This window comes from Neofelis nebulosa, chromosome 2, assembly GCF_028018385.1.
Source record: "Neofelis nebulosa isolate mNeoNeb1 chromosome 2, mNeoNeb1.pri, whole genome shotgun sequence".
NCBI classification, from domain to species: domain Eukaryota; kingdom Metazoa; phylum Chordata; class Mammalia; order Carnivora; family Felidae; genus Neofelis; species Neofelis nebulosa.
Window position 1 is genome coordinate 118,133,874 of NC_080783.1, and position 19,846 is coordinate 118,153,719.

The 19,846-nt window shown below is 46.0% G+C and overlaps 2 protein-coding genes across 2 annotated transcripts in view; both read right to left on the reverse strand.

Annotated features, from left to right (window-relative positions):
* GPR89A (G protein-coupled receptor 89A) overlaps window positions 1–17,630 on the reverse strand; it is an 84,173-nt gene extending 66,543 nt beyond the window's left edge. Inside the window, exon 1 of the mRNA XM_058695393.1 lies at window positions 17,607–17,630. The gene's annotated coding sequence lies outside the window, so the exon portion shown is untranslated. The remainder of the gene's footprint in view (window positions 1–17,606) is intronic.
* GJA8 (gap junction protein alpha 8) lies at window positions 7,749–17,696 on the reverse strand. The gene is made up of 2 exons (XM_058695408.1): window positions 17,607–17,696; window positions 7,749–12,660 (listed from the first exon to the last, which is right to left on the reverse strand). Exon 2 carries the CDS (start codon window positions 12,647–12,649, stop codon window positions 11,327–11,329), a length of 1,323 nt encoding a protein of 440 aa, XP_058551391.1. The 5' UTR covers window positions 12,650–12,660; window positions 17,607–17,696; the 3' UTR covers window positions 7,749–11,326.
* Between the last annotated feature and the right edge of the window lie 2,150 nt (window positions 17,697–19,846).

The window sequence follows — 19,846 nt, forward strand, 5'->3', positions numbered from 1 at the left end:
ATTTCTGATGTAATAACAAAAAGCACACCGTGTATAACAAGAGAGTGATAATCTCATTGTACTTGGTACCCATCAGCCCACACATTGAGTACTGCGCTCTTTGTACCACTCTTTAAGTGGAACAGAAATGAATCGGAGCATGCTCAGAGGTGAGCCTGATGGAAGGAACTGAAGTAAGGAGACTCAGGAACATGATAGCTGTCTTCTTGTGAAAAGAATGGGTAGAATTGATATGGCCCCTGGAGATAGATGTAAGACAAAGGACTGGAAGTTAAATGAAGCTTGATTTAATTCAAAACAAGGAATAATTCTTTAAGGGTCTGAAGATGAGTTATTTCGGGAAATGGCTTGAAGTTGCTCAACTATAGACTGAATCACTGCTTCATCCATCCAATACTCATTTCATGAAGGCCTCACTGCCGTGAGGCTTATCCTATCCCACTAGGGCTCTAGCTAGTTCTCGTAGTTCTTGTAGTGTCCTAGCACTAGAAGCGGGCTCCAGCTGATGGCAATGGCCCGGCGTGGGAAGAGCTACAGTCAATACCCTGAAGCAGTCTTGAGTACACCTGGCATTGAGGACCTGAGCGTTTAGAGTACTGTAATCTGAGTAGCCGAGACTCACACATTTATTACACACAGGGGAAGGTGTCTCTCTTTCTTGGAGTTGAACTCTGCCTTTCTAAGCAGCCCAAACTACCTGTCAAATGTCCAATCCCTTATCCAGAAGGCTAGGGAACAGTGGGAGTAGCCCTACTATGGGAGAGTCAAACCAGATACCTTTGTGTCCTTGGCTACAGCTCTCAGGGATGCAGGTAGATACCAGCACAGAGGCTACTGTGTAGGCATTTACCTTACACGTGATAAATTGGAATCTCACCTAACCGAGATTCAAGGCAGTGTAATAGTGCAGAATTCTGGGAGAGTATATTAAGGCAAACAGTTTACCTTGGTGGCTTACTGGGATGTATGGTGGGGATCAGGGTCTCAGTGAACTTGGCATAGCAGAGAAAGGTATGCAGTCCCACTGGCCCCAGCCCTGTGCAAAGCTTTGAATGGCACCATTCAGGATTTTCTCCCTTGTAATACCGGTTTCCAGGTCAAGGACGGGCCTGGGTGACCCAGAGAACTACTACCCCTTGCTTTTGATTGCAGAATGTCTCCAGAAACCTTCATACTAGATTAATATCCACTTGACTCACCTCTCAAAGCATTGGGAGGGATGGGTGAAACTGAGAGGCATGAGTTTTTGCTTTCTTGTCCTCACCTTAGCTTCTCTTTCCCATTAGAGCTATTACCAATCCCCATGACCAACAGTGACCTCTGAGAGGGAGGGAGAGCTCTCCTCTCAACCCCTCAAGACCAAGTGCACAAACCCTTCCCTTCTATGTATCTCAGTGGAGTCTAAGGTACAGCATTTAACAATAAAACTATGCTAGTCATATGTCACAAGATGATGACAATAATTACATCACATAGAATAATATATTTATCATGGTGATAATAACCAATACTTACCAAGTGTTTACTATGTGCCAGATACTATTCTTAGATCTGATAATAACTCATTCACTCCCTGACTTACTCCTGACTTGCCTCTATATGGTAGACACCATTGTTCTGTTTCTTTGGAAGCATATTGAGCACATTGGCACTTATTGGATACCAGGCCTAAGAGAGTGAGGCTCAGGCAGAGAAAGGAGTTCCTTTTTCTTTCTATTCCAAGCAAGAATCTTTCTCTTTTCAGCATTTGACATTGAAATATCCATTTTCTTCACAGGAAGCCTCACCTCCTATGGACAGGGTGGGATCCTACCCTATGTCCACAACTGGACAAGAATGTGGAAACGTAACTATTCATTAGCAGTACACAAACAACAGCAGGAATTGTTTTCTTATACTTCTAAATTTGTAGGATTATGTCTTTATTCTTGCAAATCAAAATTTGTCTAGATTTTTTTTCCCCCTGGTACATGATGAATTCCTTTCAATTTGTGTTTTCAGGTCTTTTATCAGCTTATTAAGGAAGTTTCCTCCCATTACATCTTTGATGCTTATGGTTCTCTTGTCCTGACTCTCCTTCAGGAGGATGCATATTTATGTGTTGGATTTCTATTGCCTTCTCTCCATATCTATTATCTCCTCTGTGATAATTTTCACGCCTTTGTTCCTTCTCTTGGCATTCTGGGAGAATTCCTGATATCGATTCTTTACAATACTGATTTGGCTTTATGTGTTGCTAATTCTGTTCTTTATTCTTAAATCCTGTTGTGGCTTTGCTTACTGACCGACAGCTCCTTTTCCAATTCAATGTACTATCTTACTATCTTCTGTTTCATCTCTTGCTTTACAGAGCCCATGTTTTCTTTAATTTTTTTTGAGAGCACAAAACAAATTTTAAGCTTACTTTTATTTTTTAAGTAAATTGAAATTACACTATTCTTTTACTCTTGGTGTCCACTGTTGGTTTTCTTCTTGTGTCTCTGAGACCTTTCATAGACTCCAGGTGGTTAGCCATCTCTTTATTGTTATTTTCCTTGTCTCTTACTCATCTGTAAAGATGAGAGTCCCATCTGGCCCAGTATACACGTAGAACTTAACTAGACACAGTAATTAGCTCAAAGGATTTTTAAAAAGTCAAGAAGAAGGGTCTTTGACTACTGGATAAGTATCTAAAAAATATTTAAAGGGGGGCTCCTGGGTGGCTCAGTAGGTGGGGCATCCGACTTCGGCTCAGGTTATGATCTCACAGTTTGTGAGTTCACGCCCCACGTTGGGCTCTGTGCTGACAGCTCAGAGCCTGGAGCCTGCTTCAGATTCTGTGTCTCCCTCTCTCTATCCCCCTCCCCTGCTCACGCTCTGTCTCTATCTCTCTCTCAAAAATAAATAAACATTAAAAAAATTTTTTTAAATATTTAAAGGAAAGGCAATTAGTTGGTAATGAAAAAAAGATACAAAGTTGTCCTAGAAATTACGGCTTCAGTCTGATACAATCATGAAAAAAGATATTGGAGAAAGTTGAAGTTCTGATCTGAGAGACATTAGAGATGTCCATATTTATCATAATCCCATAAGTAAATCCCTTGTCATTGTGTCTGCCTTCAACACATGATTGAGGATTTTTGGGTCACATTATATTCTTTTGGTTCGGCTCACTTATATTTATTTGATCTCATCCATTTTCTGGAGGTTTTATTAGTCTAACTCAATTCTGGAGATGCTTTGTTCTTTCTTCTATCTATATAGGTCCAGCCATATAGGTTCTTTCTTCCAGCTATATAGGTCATCTATAAAGATGATAACTATAGTAAGTGAGAAAGATAGAAAAATGTCCCTGGAAAACCTGGATGAATTAGAAAAACTGAACAGTGTTCAGGAAAGCTGAGCATTAGAGAGTGGAAAAGCCCCTCAAAACTCTGTCCTAGCCAAAGGAGTCATGACCAGACACTATCATTGGCTAAGGGCTTCCCTCATGATGCAATCCGGAATTAGCATTTTTGTTACCGTCTATTCAAATCCTGCCTACTTCCAAGAGCATTTGGAGCAGATTAAACCACATATCATATGTACAATGAAAGCATTAAAACAAAGGAAAAGGAACCACACTTGATGTCTTTACCTCAAATCTTGCTCCTCTCTAGTTCATTCTTTCCACAGGAGTTGGAACGGTCTGAGGGAAAGTGACCAATAAAAATATGGTGGAAGTAATGGAATGTGACTTCTAAGGTTAGGTCATAAAAGACATGGAAATGTTTGCCTTGATCTCTTGGTTCACTTGCCCAAGGGGAAATCAGCCACCAACTCACAAGACCCTCAAGTAGACCCAAGAGCAACCAACCTGCCAGCACTAACTTGCTAGTCATGTAATCATGTGAGTGAGTGGGTCTGACCACCCCAACCGCAGGCCCCATCAAATTCTGACTGCAACATCATGAGAGACCCCAAGCTGCTCCAGAATTCCTGACCCACAGAAACTGTGAGAGATAATAGATGCTCATCGTTGTTATAAGGCACTAAGTTGTGGAAAGATTTGTCACTCAGCAACAGATAATTGATACATGAATCATCACAGGTGACATTTTTACTAAATATGTGCATGGCATAGCCTGGAGTTCTATCCTTGTAGCCTTTGATTTTCATTTCTTTACCACTCACTGTTCAACTGATAAGCCAAAGCAACAGATTTTAGATTTTTGTTATAACTGCATCTAACCTCAGTTTCTATAAATATACAAGGTATTGCTAGATCCTATATGAGATAAATCTTGAGCTATCAGAGGACTAACACAATAAAGTTTATTTTTATTTAACTCAAAGTTCAAAAGTCCAAATAGAAACTGGTAGGGATGGGAGGCCCTCTGATCTACAATCATTCAAAGACTCACTCTGACTGCCATCTTCAACATAAGGCTTCCAAGTTTGCTCTGGGTGATGATATCCAGCAATTCATATGAAAATCTCCGCCACCACCCCCCTTCCTTTATTTATGATACAGCAAGCCTGCCTGCCTTCAAGCCTAGAACTCCTGGAACCTTTAGGGAATCTTTCTCAGATACACTCCTATGTAGTGTCAGCTTCCAGTACATCCCTTTGGTGATGGGAGCATTTGCCAATTATTTCCTTCCCGCCTCGGGAGATGTCTCAGTCCTCATTCGTGCGTTCACCAAACATTACTATGTTCTAGGCCTCGCACTAAGTACTGAATATTCAGAGATCTATAGGATGAAATCTCTATCCTAAAGTTGCTTGCAGTCAGAAGAGAGAAAAGCAAGAGAGAAAACAACTTGATAAATGCTATGGTAGAAGTGCACACAGGTATCAAGGGATCACAGACAAGGGAGCAACTAACACTGTTTTGGGAAGTTTGTGGAAATTTGATAAAGAAGGAGACAACTGAGCTGAATGTTGAAGGGTGAGAAGGAGCTGACCATGGAGAAAAAGGTAGGCCAGGACAGAGTCCTGAAACATCACGGAATTCATTCGTCACCATGGGCTAGGCCTGTCTATACTGGGAACTGGCCAATGGTCCCAGAAGGCTAGGACACATACACATGGGTGGGTGTGGGAGATGAGGCTACCAAGGTGGTATTGACTGCAAACAATGGAGATAATTTTGGCCATGTTAAATGAAACAAACAAACAAACAAAACTCTGGGGTAGTTCTGCAAACTAAAGGAAGGTGAATGAACAGGATCTGGAAAAAGTGGATCCAGAAATCTAGGTAATTAGGAACTCACTGTGAGTCTGTTCAGCGGCTTTTGTCACGATGAATGAAGTCCAACCAGGTTGCATTTCTCTGTTACTCCACTCAACATCTGCATTCCAGGGAGGGAAGGTTGGCCCATTTGGATCAAAAAAAACCCTGACCCTTGACCAGGGGAAGTCAGATAGGCGTTACTTAGAGTTCTACCAAGTTCCTCCAACTGAGGAAGTTATTATAGGAGAAGGAAGAATAGATTTGGGCAGGTAAAAACAGATGTCTTATCTGGGTGGGTTGAGGTCACTTATGAAGGCTTTGTAAGCTGCTTTGAGGAACGTAGAATTTATTGGGTATGTAATGAAGAATGGGAGGATTTTAGCAGAGAAGTGACATGGTAAATCCCAGGCAGAATCTTTTGGCCAATTTAAGTTATCTATTTTTATCTGTAATGAGTAACCTTAACTCTTCCCACAGTTCTCAGAGACACAGAAGAGTGTCTTTTGCCTCTTCCCATAAGGCCAAACAAGTATACTTTTTGATTTTTCCTGACATTTGTGTAGAGAAAGAGAAGGAACAAAGTGACCAAATCTTAACGGAAAAGAAGAGTTTTCATGTTCTTTCTGAATCAGAGTCTCCTCCATTCTACTCAGTAGTGAGCTAGAACTAACTACGTATACTGGCCCGAAAGAATCTTGCTAAATTTCCTGGACTTTTGTAAGCCAGTTGCTAGGTACAGTCATTATTAACAATTAAACTACATAAACTTAAAGAAAATGTGAGACACAAGGGAATAAATAGTCAAAGCTCATCGCTTCTTAATTATTTGACTATTAGCTACGCTAACAGGGTTATTGGTATCTATTATAAGGTGGAAATCTTTTATAATGTTGTGCAACTATACATCTCTCCCCAGCTCTGTTTTCAGTGACATTTTGTTGGAAGCCTGAAATTAGTGGGGAATGGTTGGAGAATTTACACAGAGGAAATTGGCAAATGCTATAAACCAGGGCTTCTTCACCCTGCAGAGAGCGGTTTGTGAAGTGTTTACCAGAATACAACTGCCCCCTCCCAAAACCCCAGTCCTCTTCTTCCCCAACCCCTCAATTCCAAAGGAAGGTAACCACGAACTGGGGCAGTCTCTTCACAGTCTAGCTTGGTTGACAAGTCAAAAGAAAAAAAAACAAAGATGGCGAAAAGTCAAGTTAGTTTTATTTGTTTTGTAACAGTCTAACACGTGACTATTAGCTCTAACATAAGGATGTGGAGGGTCGGAGAATTCAGGACCCAATCCCAAGAATGCCTTTCTCCCTTGCCGGAGATTTCCCCCAGGAAATTTGTTAGGAATATGCTCCTTAGCTGAGTCTTTACTAACCCTGTTTCCTAGGTGGAACGTTTTGCAGAAAAAGGCAATGGAGCCATCAATTTTTCCTTCCAGGAAACTTCATGTGATTCTTCCAGGATTCTTTGTCTGCCCTAGAGAAAGAGCTTCCAGAAGGAAGTGGGGCTAGAGCTAACAGTATGTCCCACTGCTGCCTTGGTGGTCGACTTTGGGAGCTGCAGTGTCTAGGGCAGTGGAGACTGACTTGTCTTCATTAAAGTCTTCTTTTGTCTAACTGCTGAACCTCGAGTTTCGTTTCCTTTTTCTCCTCCCTTCCCGGTTACATATTTAGTTATAGTACAATGATTACAAGAAGGGAAAGTCTCCCTATTTCAGTATCACTTCTAGGCACACACTGACTTTGTTTTACAGATTGGATTTACGCTTACAGGAGTTTTCCATCCAACCAGGCAAACCCTTTTGCATCTAAATGTTGCTAACTTGGGTTGTGTGGTCATTTGCACACAGTATGCATCGAGTTATAATTCGGGGTGGGGGGGGAGGGGAGGAGTGGGGTGGGCTATGCTGTGTGGGTGGTAGCTTCTTTTTCACCCTGAGCATGACTTAACCACCCTCCCCAGGAGCTCATGGAGAGCAGCTGCCCACACTAGCCTTGCCCCAGGCCTTCCACATGGCTTAAACTGCAGAGTTCCTGCACATAGCTCCGCCAGTATCCAGGGGCTCTCTTCTGCTATGAGTCAGAGACTCCGGTCTCAGGGGCTGGCACATCTCTACACATGAGCCCTGGGAAGCTGACCACCTCCTGTAGCACCACCTTGAGCATTGAATTCTCGCGTGATTAAAAACGTGCTCTTTTCACAGTGTAATTCTTAGGAATTCAGGACGACAGAAACATTGCCCATCCCCTCCCCACCGCCCACCCCCCCCCCCCCCCATTTACTTCCTTCACTTTACTTATTAGCTGACTTTTTGTCGGGATCTTAGTCAACAATCTATGCCGGATTTGAAAGTGGTGACTGTCCTTGCTTCACTATGCATTTTACAATAAGGACTTCTGACAAATTTGAACAAGGCCGTCTTCCCTTTCCTTGATTTCCAAATTAGTGAATTTAAAAAAAAACACCCACGTATTTCTTCTAGTATGCTCATGGTGTTTTCTGGGTATCAATTCACTTGTTCTATCTTGTGAAGGAGGGGTAAAATTTGTTACCCCCCCCTCCCCCCCCAGTTGACTGAGGGAAAATCGTCATATGGAGCAGGTAAGTGACATCTTGGGGTCCTGGGGCAGCCAACACTTCTGACTTGACCTTCATTGTTCTTTGTGGGTAAATCTTATCCCCAGGTCACAGTGACCCTCAGGAATACTTGTCTGATTCTGTGTGGGAGATGTCACCTGTGTGGCAAGGTGCAGTGTCACCGTGAAAAGCAGGCCTTTTTATGATGCCCCAAATGCTAGGCCTAGGGATTACAGAGCCAGGTTTGAAATTTCCGAACTGAACTTTGAGTTACTCTGTCCCTCCCTGTCACAGATCTTCCCTGATGGAGGAGGTGTTATAGCTGCTGTTAAGTGATTGGCCCTTTTCCTCTGGAGCAGGCTGTACTTTGGATATCCAGCTGTTCACTGATTCTTTTTATCAGTAGGTCTACATGCCCTAAGGATTTTAGTCTAACAAGGGAAGGACCCAGGGTAGGATTTAAAGCTGGACCTACTGGAGCCCAGGGGGGGATTATAATCCTGAGTCGGTCATAATTATTTGCCTCCAAACAGATACTGAGGGATCCGGCTGTACAACGTTAAGGGCCTCCACGGACACAGAGCTGCCTGCAAATGGACCTGGGACCTCTTCCAGAGGATGAAAATAATTGCCAATCTGTCCCCAGTCATTTCTCAAGGTCAAAGAGCCTCAGGTTCCTACTAAACATATGGGGGTCCAGATTCTGTTTTGAGCCTTCTCTGAGAAAACTGATCTCCAGAGTGTCTATTCCACACTGGAAAAACTCTCACTAGGTAAATGCAAAGCAGGTTGAGAGGGGGGGATGGAAACCACCCATCTCCCTTCCTTCCCAGTCTCCCTGCTGCTAGAGGAATCTTTCAGGGAGTGATGACACTGGGCGGGGTGGGGGGGGGGGGTCCAGGCTTGGCGGCCAACTCGTTAATCCTTAACGATACCCCTGGAGGTAGGTTGGTGGCAAATACCATCTCTAGTTTGTAGACAGAAAACCAAGAGACACAGAGGTTAAGGGATGACAACAGCACAGATACTAAATGGCAGAAATAGAAAAAAAAAAAAATCCTGGTCCCTTGATGTCTGTGTCTATTTCTGCCCCCAAATAGTCTTCCTCTTTTATCGGAGAGACTAAGAGGGAAAATGGCAACTTCCCTGGTGGCGGGGTCGGTACAGACAGTGAGGCAGGATCCTGCTTCATCCCGGGAAATATACTCACTCGCAGGCTCATGCCAAGACAAGGAGGCCTGCAGCCTTCACCCCTGCACCAGCAGTTTTCACTTAGAGCAGGGTGAATTCTCTTTTTCGGATGAGGTCCTTGTGGAGATAGACACTCCGTTCTGGTGATGATCAAGCTGTTCTCAGGCTCTAAGTTTATATCTTCTTAAAATGAGTGTGCAGGAGCAAAACTGTAGGAGCAATGGTGCAGCCATTGGGGTGAGCGCAGTGGCGCAGTGTCTGTTCCCAGGCCCCGGGGCGTGTGACTTGTCTCACCATAGGGAAGTTCTGGGTGGAGCGGTGTTGATTGCCAGGGGAAGAGTCAAGCAGTAGCCAGAAAGTCACATGTCTCTGAGATAAATACACCTCTTCTATTCAACTATCCACTGCCTGATACATTCTTTCACTGAAAGTTTGTCACTGTGGATTAACCTAGGTAAAATATATTTTAAGCTGTCTCTTTGAAAATGTAAAAGTTCCCTGGAGTATTTATCAAACAACCATACCTTAGAACGAATTTAATTTCCAGACCACTTTGTTTTAAAATGGGACACCACGGAATGGGAGGGGAGGAATAGTTTGGGAGGAGGCTCTCTCTGCTCTGGAAAAGTGTATCTAGAAGGAATATCTTAAAAGGAAGGGGATAATCAGAGGGGCAGCAAAAGGGAATTCCTTACTCCAGGATGGGGCTGGCTGGGGGAAGACAGAATTAAGGCAGTTTTCTGGGTACTTCTTTCGGGTTCCCTGGTGGTCCCATGTCCAGATCTCTGCCGTGTCATTTTGGTTTCTATCCCTCGAAGCATAGCTTTGGTTCAGATAAACCATCCTGGTTATCACTTTGTCCCTCAGCTCTGGGAATTGATTGGCTCTAGGTGAAATTGCTTCCTGTGGGAAATATGTACTTGTACTTGAGGGTTTCCCCAAACTGGACTCCATGTTTGAGGAGTGTTGGTTGTAAGGGTCAAGGGTAGGAGAACTTTGAGATTCTTCTTGTTCCCTTTACGCCTCTGTGTCCCTTCTAGGGAGGAGGCCTGGCCTGGGACCAGACTTTGAGATTCTGGCTGTTTGAGCTCCCACTTGGTAAGAGGCTCTCCCTAGTACCGCCGTGATGGTCCTCCTTGTGCACATCTTATGTCTGGGCAAGGCCTGAGAGCTGACTCTCCTCAAGACGGGCCAGCAGACAGTTTATCTGCTGGCTCAGAACTGGGCTTACCTCCAGCCCCTGATAGGAAGGAGGCGTGGCTCTCAGGGTGAGCACTGATACTGGCAGAGGAGAGGAAAGAAGGGCATGTTCTTTCTTCAGGGAAGAAGACTGCGACCAGACCTCCAGGCCTTTTCAGCTCAGGGAGAGGGTCTGGGGCCTTGCCCTCTTTCCCTGATGGTGCCCTGGACAGAATTCCCACCAATTCAAGGGGTATAATCGCATCAGAAACCAGGGGCTACCAGAGAGAGGTCAGTGAGAATACTGGGTATCTCCTGGGCTGATGACTTTACCCGGACACTCCAAATTGGTGAAATGAGATTTGGGCGCCCTAGACACAAGTTGAGACCATAAGTAACATGACCAATTCCACGGGAAAGCCGGGCTCACTAGTGTAGGCTCACCTTGCACATTGGTGCCCCATAGGTTAAATCTGGCTGGCACACATTTTGCTTGGCCCACATGGCATGTTTAAATTTTAGCTGGCAATATTAAAGAGGTTGGACATTTCACCGAGAAGTTTGGGTTCTGGATTCTGTGGAAAACTGAAATTTCTGTGGTAACACTGCCCGGTAATCAGTGCCTGGCACTGAGCGACAGCTGCCCTCTGCCCTCCCCTGCCAATCTTCACACCCCTAGACGTCCCATGGCATTAGAACAGGCCCACCCCACCGATTTAAAGCACCTGCCTGCATCCTGTAGGCATGTGAGTTTGGGCCCCCTGATACTTGGTCACACGGCGTCCACTAGGGAAGTGCTGGGGTGATAAAGTCTGGCTGAGCCAGCGGGCTTGAGTCATGGCTGGTAAACAGCTGTGAGGCAACCACAGTTCTGATCGGAAGGATTCCGATGGAGAAACGGGGGCGAAAGCAGAGTTCCCCACTGCAGCTGGGGTAGAGGGGCAGGGCAGTCATTTGAGACTGGGAACTTTGAGGGGACAGTGGGTTTATCTTGGTGGCCCTTTTATATGGGAAAGCTGGTTTCCTAGTTGAACAGCAAAGTACCGTACCCCTGCAGTACCTGTCCAACCAAGGGTGGGTGGGAGGGGAGGGACAGAAGACTCCAATCATGGTGGCATCCTTTACGTTTCATCTTGCCCTAGGTCAGCTCAGGGGTTTTCTTCTCTCTCTTTCTTCGGCAACACTTCACACGGTTAGATCGTCGGACCTGGCGCGGCTGCTGGTCTTGCTCAGCCTGCTCAGGGGTCTGGTGTCATCCCTGCTCAGGTCGGGACACAGTGAAGGCGACTTCTCCACGGGCAGCCCTTGCTTGGCTACCTTCTCAGCCTGCAGCTCGTCCTTCTCACCCTCCTTCCCGACCTCGGGAGTCTCCACTTTCTCCCCCTCCAGCACTGCCAAGGTCTCCTGCCCTTCTGTGCTCACTCTCTCAGCTTCCTGCCTCTTGTCTCCCACCTCTGGTTCCGCCCCCTCCTCCACGGGCTGCTCTCCCCCCTCTCCCTCCTGGGCTCCCACCTGAGCGTAGGAAGGCAGTGTCTCTTGGTAAGCCCGGGACAGGTCCCCCAGGGGCCCGGGGCCCATCTTCTCCTCGAACTGCGCGAAAGGCTTGGCAGAGAGGGGGCTGGTCTCCACCATCCCGACCTCGGTCAGAGGGAAATAGTGGGACACGATTTTCTCTTCTTCCAGCAGCTGGTAGCCCTTGGCTTTCTGGATGGAGGAGACGGCGATGGAGTGCAGGGACTTCTCGGGGATCTCCCCCAGGGGCTGCTCCACGGGCCTCTTGAAGGCCGACCGGATTCTCTTCAGGCCCAGGTGGCTCATCTCCAGAATGTTGAGGAAGAGGGACACGGAGGCCACAGACAGCATGAACAGGATGAAGATGGTCTTCTCCGTGGGCCGCGACACGAAGCAGTCCACCACGTTGGGGCAGGGCCACCTGCTGCAGCGGTAGAGGGGCAGGATCCGGAACCCGTAGAGGAAGTAGTGGCCCACGACGAAGCCCACCTCAAAGAGGGTCTTGAAGATGATGTGGCAGATGTAGGTCCTCAGCAGGGTCCCCTCCAGCCGGAACTTCTTGGTGCCTTTGCTGCTGTTGCTGCCCTTCTTGACGCTGCCCTGGTCGGCGGCTAGGGGCGCCCTGTCGCCGCCCTCGGCCGCCCCCTGCTGGCACAGCTCGTCGGCCTCGCGCTCCTTGCGCTTCTCCTGCATGCGCACGTGGTGCACGGCGTGGCCCACGTACACGAGCGACGGCGTGGACACGAAGATGATCTGCAGCACCCACAGGCGGATGTGCGAGATGGGGAAGGCCTCGTCGTAGCACACGTTCTCGCAGCCTGGCTGCTGGGTGTTGCACACGAAGTCGGACTGCTCGTCCCCCCACACGAACTCGGCCGCCGTGCCCAGGATGAGGATCCGGAAGATGAAGAGCACCGTGAGCCAGACCCTGCCGATGACCGTGGAGTGCTCGTTCACCTCCTCCAAGATGTTCCCCAGGAAACTCCAGTCGCCCATGTCTCACCCACCTGGAGGAGGCAGAAGGCAAGAGCTGAGCGGCCGCGGGGCACCCCCGAGCGAGGCTGTCTGTGCCAACCCTCGGGGTCCCTCTCCTTTCTGAGTTAACTGCCACAGTCCGCGCGTGAGCGGCGCCCATGCAGCGCTCTTAGCGCAGACGGTGAGGCCGGGGGGGGGGGGGGGGGGAAGGGGGGAAGCGGCCTGAAGGATCGGCTTCCACTAGCTTCCTCATCTGTAAAATGGGTTGAACGCTAACACCTGTTCTCAGTCACTGTGCAAGCAAGCGGTGGTCTGCAAGGGTACGGGAGGCAATAGGTATGGAATTCCTCGAGTTCCACCCCAAATAAGGGTTCGCGGTTGACCATAGATAGAAACCCCATGGTTTCATGGATTTAAATCGAGACCACAAGCTTGAACTAAGCCTCAAGACGCATAACCCTTAAAGAATACCCCACCCCACGGGGGTGCGGGCCCCCAACACAATTCTAGGGTGTGTGAGATGGTCTGTAGCCACCTTACTTTTCACTGTGTGGGGATGTGTAATGATCGGGCGTTTGAAGTGGAAGGAAAGGAACACTTTTTGAACGTCTCCTTTGTGGCAGACTTTTGACATTACATTATTCCATTTAATTTGATTATGCTGGACTCTAATCTCCACGAGGATAAGGACCACGCCTGTTTTATTTACTGCTACGTGCTCAGTGCCTGCCACGGGGCCCAGCACGTAGTGAAAACTCAAAAGGTATTTAACCCGTCTGGTTTGATGAGAAAACAGAAGATCAGAGAGGTTAAATAAACTAAGATCAGACAGCTAAGTAGCAGGAGTTTTGTCCTCCTGGTCCCAAAGCCTGACTTCTTTCCACCACTCTGTGGAGATAACATTGCTTTCGATCAAAACTATGCAACTCCTGTACTCACAATTTATGTTTCTTCTGTCTCTGGGTTGAGATTTGGAAACCATTCTTAATAGCTTCACAAAATGAGAGCAATATTTTTTTATATTATTGGTATAACCCTTTTACATCCAAAGGATGGGGAGAGGGCTTCAGGGAGGAATCATGTTACGGGGTGAGGAAGGTCCACGGAGACGCTTTTAGTGTCCCACTGAGTAAAAAAGGTTTTAGGGTCTGTACCATGTGGCTATTTTAATACAACTAAAAATTTGTTGGAAAAAAATGCCATTAAACATGATAGCATATAATGCCCCTAGCAGCAGCAACGACTAATGCACATGGGATCGAACTGACAGGGTGATGTGTGCAAACTGGGGCATTCATCCACTGCAACCCTGGGCTAACCTATGAATGACTACAATCAGAACTACCATTTGGGGGCGTCTGGCTGGCACAGTCCAGGGAGCGTGGAACTCTTGATCTTGGACTCATGGGTTCGAACCCCACGTTGGCCATAGAGATTACTTAAATACATACATAAATAAAAAAACTTAAAAAAAAAAAAACAAAACCCTTCTACCTCAACCTGTGGCAGATATTCCTCCAGCTTGCACATCTCTAGAGTTGCAGTGTTTTCCTCATCACTGCTCTCAGACCAGGACAAGAGCCCTTGCCCGAGTTGCTGCTCAGGGCTTCTTTCCGCCTCGCCCTACCCTACAGGATTAGAAGCCTATGGGGGCAAAGGAATATACCCACCACTGACAGTGGTGATGTTAATGACAGTGATATTTGTTAACCACTCGATGGGTAATGAAAAGTGATAGTTTGGGTGTAATTTTCATCGCCAGGAGAGGATAAACAAAGTGGCATCTTCAAGCCTCCTTCCGACCTGTGGTTTGGAGCCTGGCCAGACAGTCCTTGGCGGTAGACAATGACGACTAGCATGAGTAATGCCTAGCCCATGCCCTCAGGTTATGTACAACCACCGTCTGCTTTTTGTTGCTCCTCTTGGAACCCCAGAAACTCCCAATTAGGTAGGGCATCCAACAGCAGCTTCTCTCCTCCTGGGAAGGTGAGAGCATCCGGGGCTCCCTAATCATGACTCCAGCATTGGAAAGAGTTCCTTGTAGGCATGGGGGTACTGAGAGTGGGAGAGGGTCCTCTACTCAGAACCAGATGTTCGGAATCCTAATCACATGTGCCTAGTTATACCTCTGCACTTGACACTCCTCAAAGTACTGTTAAATCTAGTCCTTGCCCTGTAACGAGCGGCAGCCATTTCCATCACCTTTGGGGAAAAGATGGGAAGCATCACGAACAGGCAGACCGAGCATAAATCCTAGTGGTGGCAGAGCCAGGAAAATCCAAGTTTCTTACAACATGAGTCAGTCTAACATTCATATTAAAACAGCAATTTAGGTAATTTACTCCCACAGGATCAAGCCTGGCTTTAACATACTCTAAATATCGTGTTGCTAATGTCTTATCCCCATTGATATGTCAGCTTGGTTTTGACACTCTTCCTTGTACTGTACTGTATCAGTCCTTTGGGATTTCCGTGTGTATTTCACTCGTGTGCCACAATGAATGTGTGCAGCGAGCACACACTCCCGGAACCGTATGTCTATCAGTCTTGTTTCTTCCTTTGAGAATCAAAAGCTCTTGGAGGGCAGGGACCATTTTGTTTTCATCTTCTGTGAGCCATCATGACACAAAACAAAGACTTCCACAGAGTGGGCCCTCTATAAACACCAGTGCATGGGACCAATAGTAATCATTTCAAATCTGAACTTCTCAATCTCTGAGTGTGTGTAATACTGATATTACTTAAAGTCTGGAGAACTCCAGTCTTCTTTGCTGTGGTTGGCAATGGGGAGGCTGCGAACTTGCAGAGAAATGCTAACTACCAAAAAAGGATAGTAAATTAATCCCAAACTAGCTCTTTTCAGGCACTGTTTTGTATAAGATCAAAGATATAAATAAACTGGAATCTAGAAAAGATTCTTGACATGTGAATGATGTGATATATGTTCATGAAACAAGAGAACCTCCTGAGCACCCCATCAGTAATTTCCAAATTAAAGCCAAACAGGGCTGTGTCCTTCCACATTCCATGCTGCAATGCTGGGATTGAGCGTATGTGTGTGTATGTGTGTTTCATGTCTCATTACAAGGTTTCTCATAATAATGGAAAGAGAGAAACTAATTTAGGATGAAATCTTTCCAATTCCATCCTATTGAAACAGGCCAACTATGCTTTTAAGAAGAGAAGCTTTAGGGCGCCTGGGTGGCTCAGTCAGTTGAGCGTCTGACTCTTGATTTCCGCTGAGGTCGTGATCTCACAGTTCATGGGATCGAGCTCTGCACTGGGCTCTGTGCTCACGGTGTGGAGCCTGGTTGGGATTCACTCTCTCTCCCCCTCCCCTGCTTTCTCTCTCTCTCTAAAATAAATAAACATTAAAAAAAAAATAAGAAGAGAAGCTTTAGAGGTGCTAAGGGAAAGGTTCCTGACTTCTGCACATGAAAATTATACTCCAAGGAAGTCAGATCAGAGTATATCTGAACAAGCTATTCCACTGGAGCAGGGAGTAACCTAAACCAAAGAAAGAATATTTTTCTGCTCTTCTTCAAAGAGGAACAGATCTCTTACAGATGGAAAATAAACCGATGGAGTTCAAGCCTCCACCCCCAGGACATCCACCAGAACACCCACCAGAGGATTATGGTTTTAAGTAATGATAAAAATGACGTCTTATATTTGGGTCTCCCTTGTCTATTTATAACTGATACACTTTTCCATATATTATTTCAGCCCTTATAACAACCTGTGAACGAAGCCCGTGGTTCTCAGCCTTGGATTTCACAGACTAGTACAATAACAACAACAAAATAGAGTGGCCAACATAGGGCTACCAACTCCTAATTGTACCAAGCAAGCACATAAAAATAAGAAACTTATTAAATCACTAATTATGACTACAGTCTGTTTTCACCATCATTCCACAAAAGGGGAATTTTCACACCACAAAACTAGAAAAGACACAATTTCAGAATAATAGGCCTTTAGACTGAACACATTTAAGTTGGTGAAAAAATGTGCTACATTGTTTACTACATTATTACTACAGGCTGCTGAAAAGTTCATCTTGGACCAGAACTCACAGATCCACAGAATGACTATTTGAGAAAAAGAGAATCAGGCATTATCACCCCCCTCATCCCCCCCGCCCCCCCACCAGATAGGAAGGTAGACTAGGAAGTTAAATAAGTCTAAAGGGTCTCAGCTAGTGAGGGTAGAGCAGAGATGGGAGCCCTGGTTTTCCCGCTTCAAGCCCAGGGCTATTTCCAGTATAACATAACCTTCTCTTGGCTTTAAAGGGGCAGAAAAACACACTTACATCTGTGTTAACCAGTTCCCTGAAGGATTAGATGGCCACTGACCACTCTGAATTGTAAGGGAGTGTAAATATGCCTCCATTCATGTCTCTAGAGCAACTACTTTAAAGAGCAGCTCTCCTAGGGAGCCAACAGAGTCTGCTTCCAGGAAGACTTTTAGGGTCCTTAGCTAGACCTGTTCTTGTGCCCCATTAAATGCTCCAACATGAAAACACAGAGCATGAAGCCTCCTCTACACCCACAGCACTCAGTAGTCACTACCATTACTCCTATCACAGAGTTCAAGTGAAAAAGTGCAAAACTCTTTCATAAACACCAAATACTCGGTTTAGGTCCCTCGGGATTCCTGGAGGCATGTTAATTCATTCTGAAAAATGAGAAGACCTTAAAAAGTCAAGTTTTAGTTAGAATTTGGACATCTCCGCTCCCCTCCCTCTCCCCCACTCCTACATTCCTTTCCCTTCCAAACCTCTGCCAACTCTTAGGCCAATTCCAAGAGGGTTTTCAGAACTGGACTCTAAATCCAGCCATCCCAACCCAAGACCGAACCTTAGTGACAACGTTTTTCCTTTTGGAGAAGCCTGGATAAGGCCCTTAATTAGGCTGGGAAGGAAGCTGGGGTGGCAGGGGGGAAGGCTACAAACCACCATTACCCAAGGAAAACTTGCCAATAGGAGTAAGGTCCCCCGGAGAAATATGTGCTCTCTTTCTCTCTTGGCGCTCAGCAGCAAAATGGCAACTTTGGCCTCCTTCCTTTGGCACCTAAAAGCCCACCTCCTACTTCTCTATCCCGCCCCTACTGTGCTGCACGACTGAGCAGATATGACTGGATTGGTCCTGATGGGTAGGTTTTACTGTCCAGCAATATTTTAAGCTCCCAGCCAGACAGCTTTTATGAAGGGAGGGATGTTTGGAAAACAATGGGAGAGAGAGAATGGGAGAGAGAGAATAGGAGAGCTGTGTTGGGCACAGAGGGGAGGAGGGTGGAGAAAAGCTGATGCGGGAAAGCTTAGATGGGCTTCTGCAGCCTCCAAAAGTGTCTTTTAGCAGCAGACTGGCCCTCTGTTGCAGAAAGCCCTTGGCTTCTCTCCAGAGGCCCTGAGCCCGGGGGGATTTTCCCCAAGCCCCACCTTCAGCTTAGAGAATCCTAGGGAGGTAGGGACAGACGATGTTCACCTGTGTGCATCCCTCTGCCCCCGGTCAGACTGTGCCAAAGTCACCCCAGAAGAAGAGTGTTTGGTCTTTTTCAAAGGATGATCTATCCTCTTCTCTTGGGGGGTTGGTCTTGGGTCTCATAACTTGGAGCAGAGAGTGTCTTTCTTTGGAAGGAGCCTTAACACTCCAAAGAATTCTGGTGCCATTTATCAATATAGTAACACTTCCCTCCTTGGTTTACTCATATTACAAATACTTTTGAGAAACTGCAGAGTCAAGGGGATTAGGCAGTGTCAGCTAACAGTTTTAGACACTAGTGCCTCCATCTGTGAAATGGGGCTATGATGGCTTAGCTCCCCAGGAAGCTCTGGAATGAAATACCAATGTGGCCTACTGAAGAATGATGTTTGGAAAGCTAGCTTGGAGGGCAAGAACGCATGCTCTCTGTCTCCCTGAGGCCCACCCTCTTCCCGGTTGTCTGGGACTGACCATTGAAAAATGGTTGTTTCGACCACAGTTTCCAAACCCCAAGCTGGGGCATTTTATTACACAAGTTTATGTGTGGAAATGATGGAGCAAAAATAGTCGAAACTGGGATGGTTTCAGGAAATCTACAAGGTATGATTACTAAATGGAAGGCAATTTTAGGGTAAGCCAGAAAAAAATAATCTAAGCACTTGCCTCTTCTCTACCCCTATTTCCTGTCCTTTATGGTGTCATGGGAAAATTGTGTTTTGATGGTGGCAGTTTGAAGGGGGATAGTACCAAGGCCATAGGAGTCTGAAATTCCAATCATATTAAAATGTTCACTAGTCCAGAGCCTTCTTCCCTTTAGAATTCTGATTCCTTTTGGACTTCAAATTTGAAGGACTACTTTAACTGGGACAGAGCCTTCTAGAGAATTCCTTAAAGACAAATGGCCCGTGGCTGTTCCTCAATATCAATGAGTCAGAAGAGAGAGGGAGGGAAACCAAATCAGACTTTCTTTTGAGAACATTTGGCTAATGTTGATTCCTGAAGCTTGGAATATTCTGGAACCTACAGACTTTTCAAATGAACTTCTCTCATCGATGGCATCCCTGGCTAACTTGGCTCATATAGTAGAGCAGCCCCATCTCCTGACATCACTGTGTGGAGAGATGGCCATAAAGGATGTGTTTGAGTCTGGAAAAACAAGGAATGTCCTCATAACTCTGCACCGACTCTAGTCTCTTGAGTTTGGACAAATCTAGCTTTGTCACTGAGCACTTTCTTTGCTTATTTACTCCGTTGACATTGAAGACACTCTACCAATAGTGCCCATTTTTGTGGTCAGTTGTTTTTGAATTATTTTTGTTGTCAGCTCTTCTGTTTGCAGTCTTTGAAAACATAAACACTCAACCCCTTACGTCTTGAGGAATGTTTTGAAGGAGATGGAGAGAGAGGCTCATCTGTCACTCAGAGATGATTGTCTATTCCTTTTTTATTTAAAAAAATTTTTAATCTTTATTTATTTTTGAGAGAGAGACAGCGTGTGAGCAGGGGAGGGGCAGAGAGAGAGGGAGACACAAAATCTGAAGCAGGCTTCAGGCTCTGAGCTGTCAGCACAGAGCCCGACGTGGGGCTCGAACTCACGAACTATGAGATCATGACCCAAGCCAGAGTTGGACACTCAACTAACTGACTGAGCCACCCAGGTGCCCCTCTATTCCTTTTTTTTTTTAATTTTTATTTAATTTTTGAGAGAGAGAGAGAGCGAGAGAGCGAGCAGGAG

Coding starts and splice junctions, on each gene's coding strand:
- GJA8 (XM_058695408.1), bottom strand. CDS start 12,649: ATGGGCGACTGGAGTTTCCTGGGGAACATCTTGGAGGAGGTGAACGAG.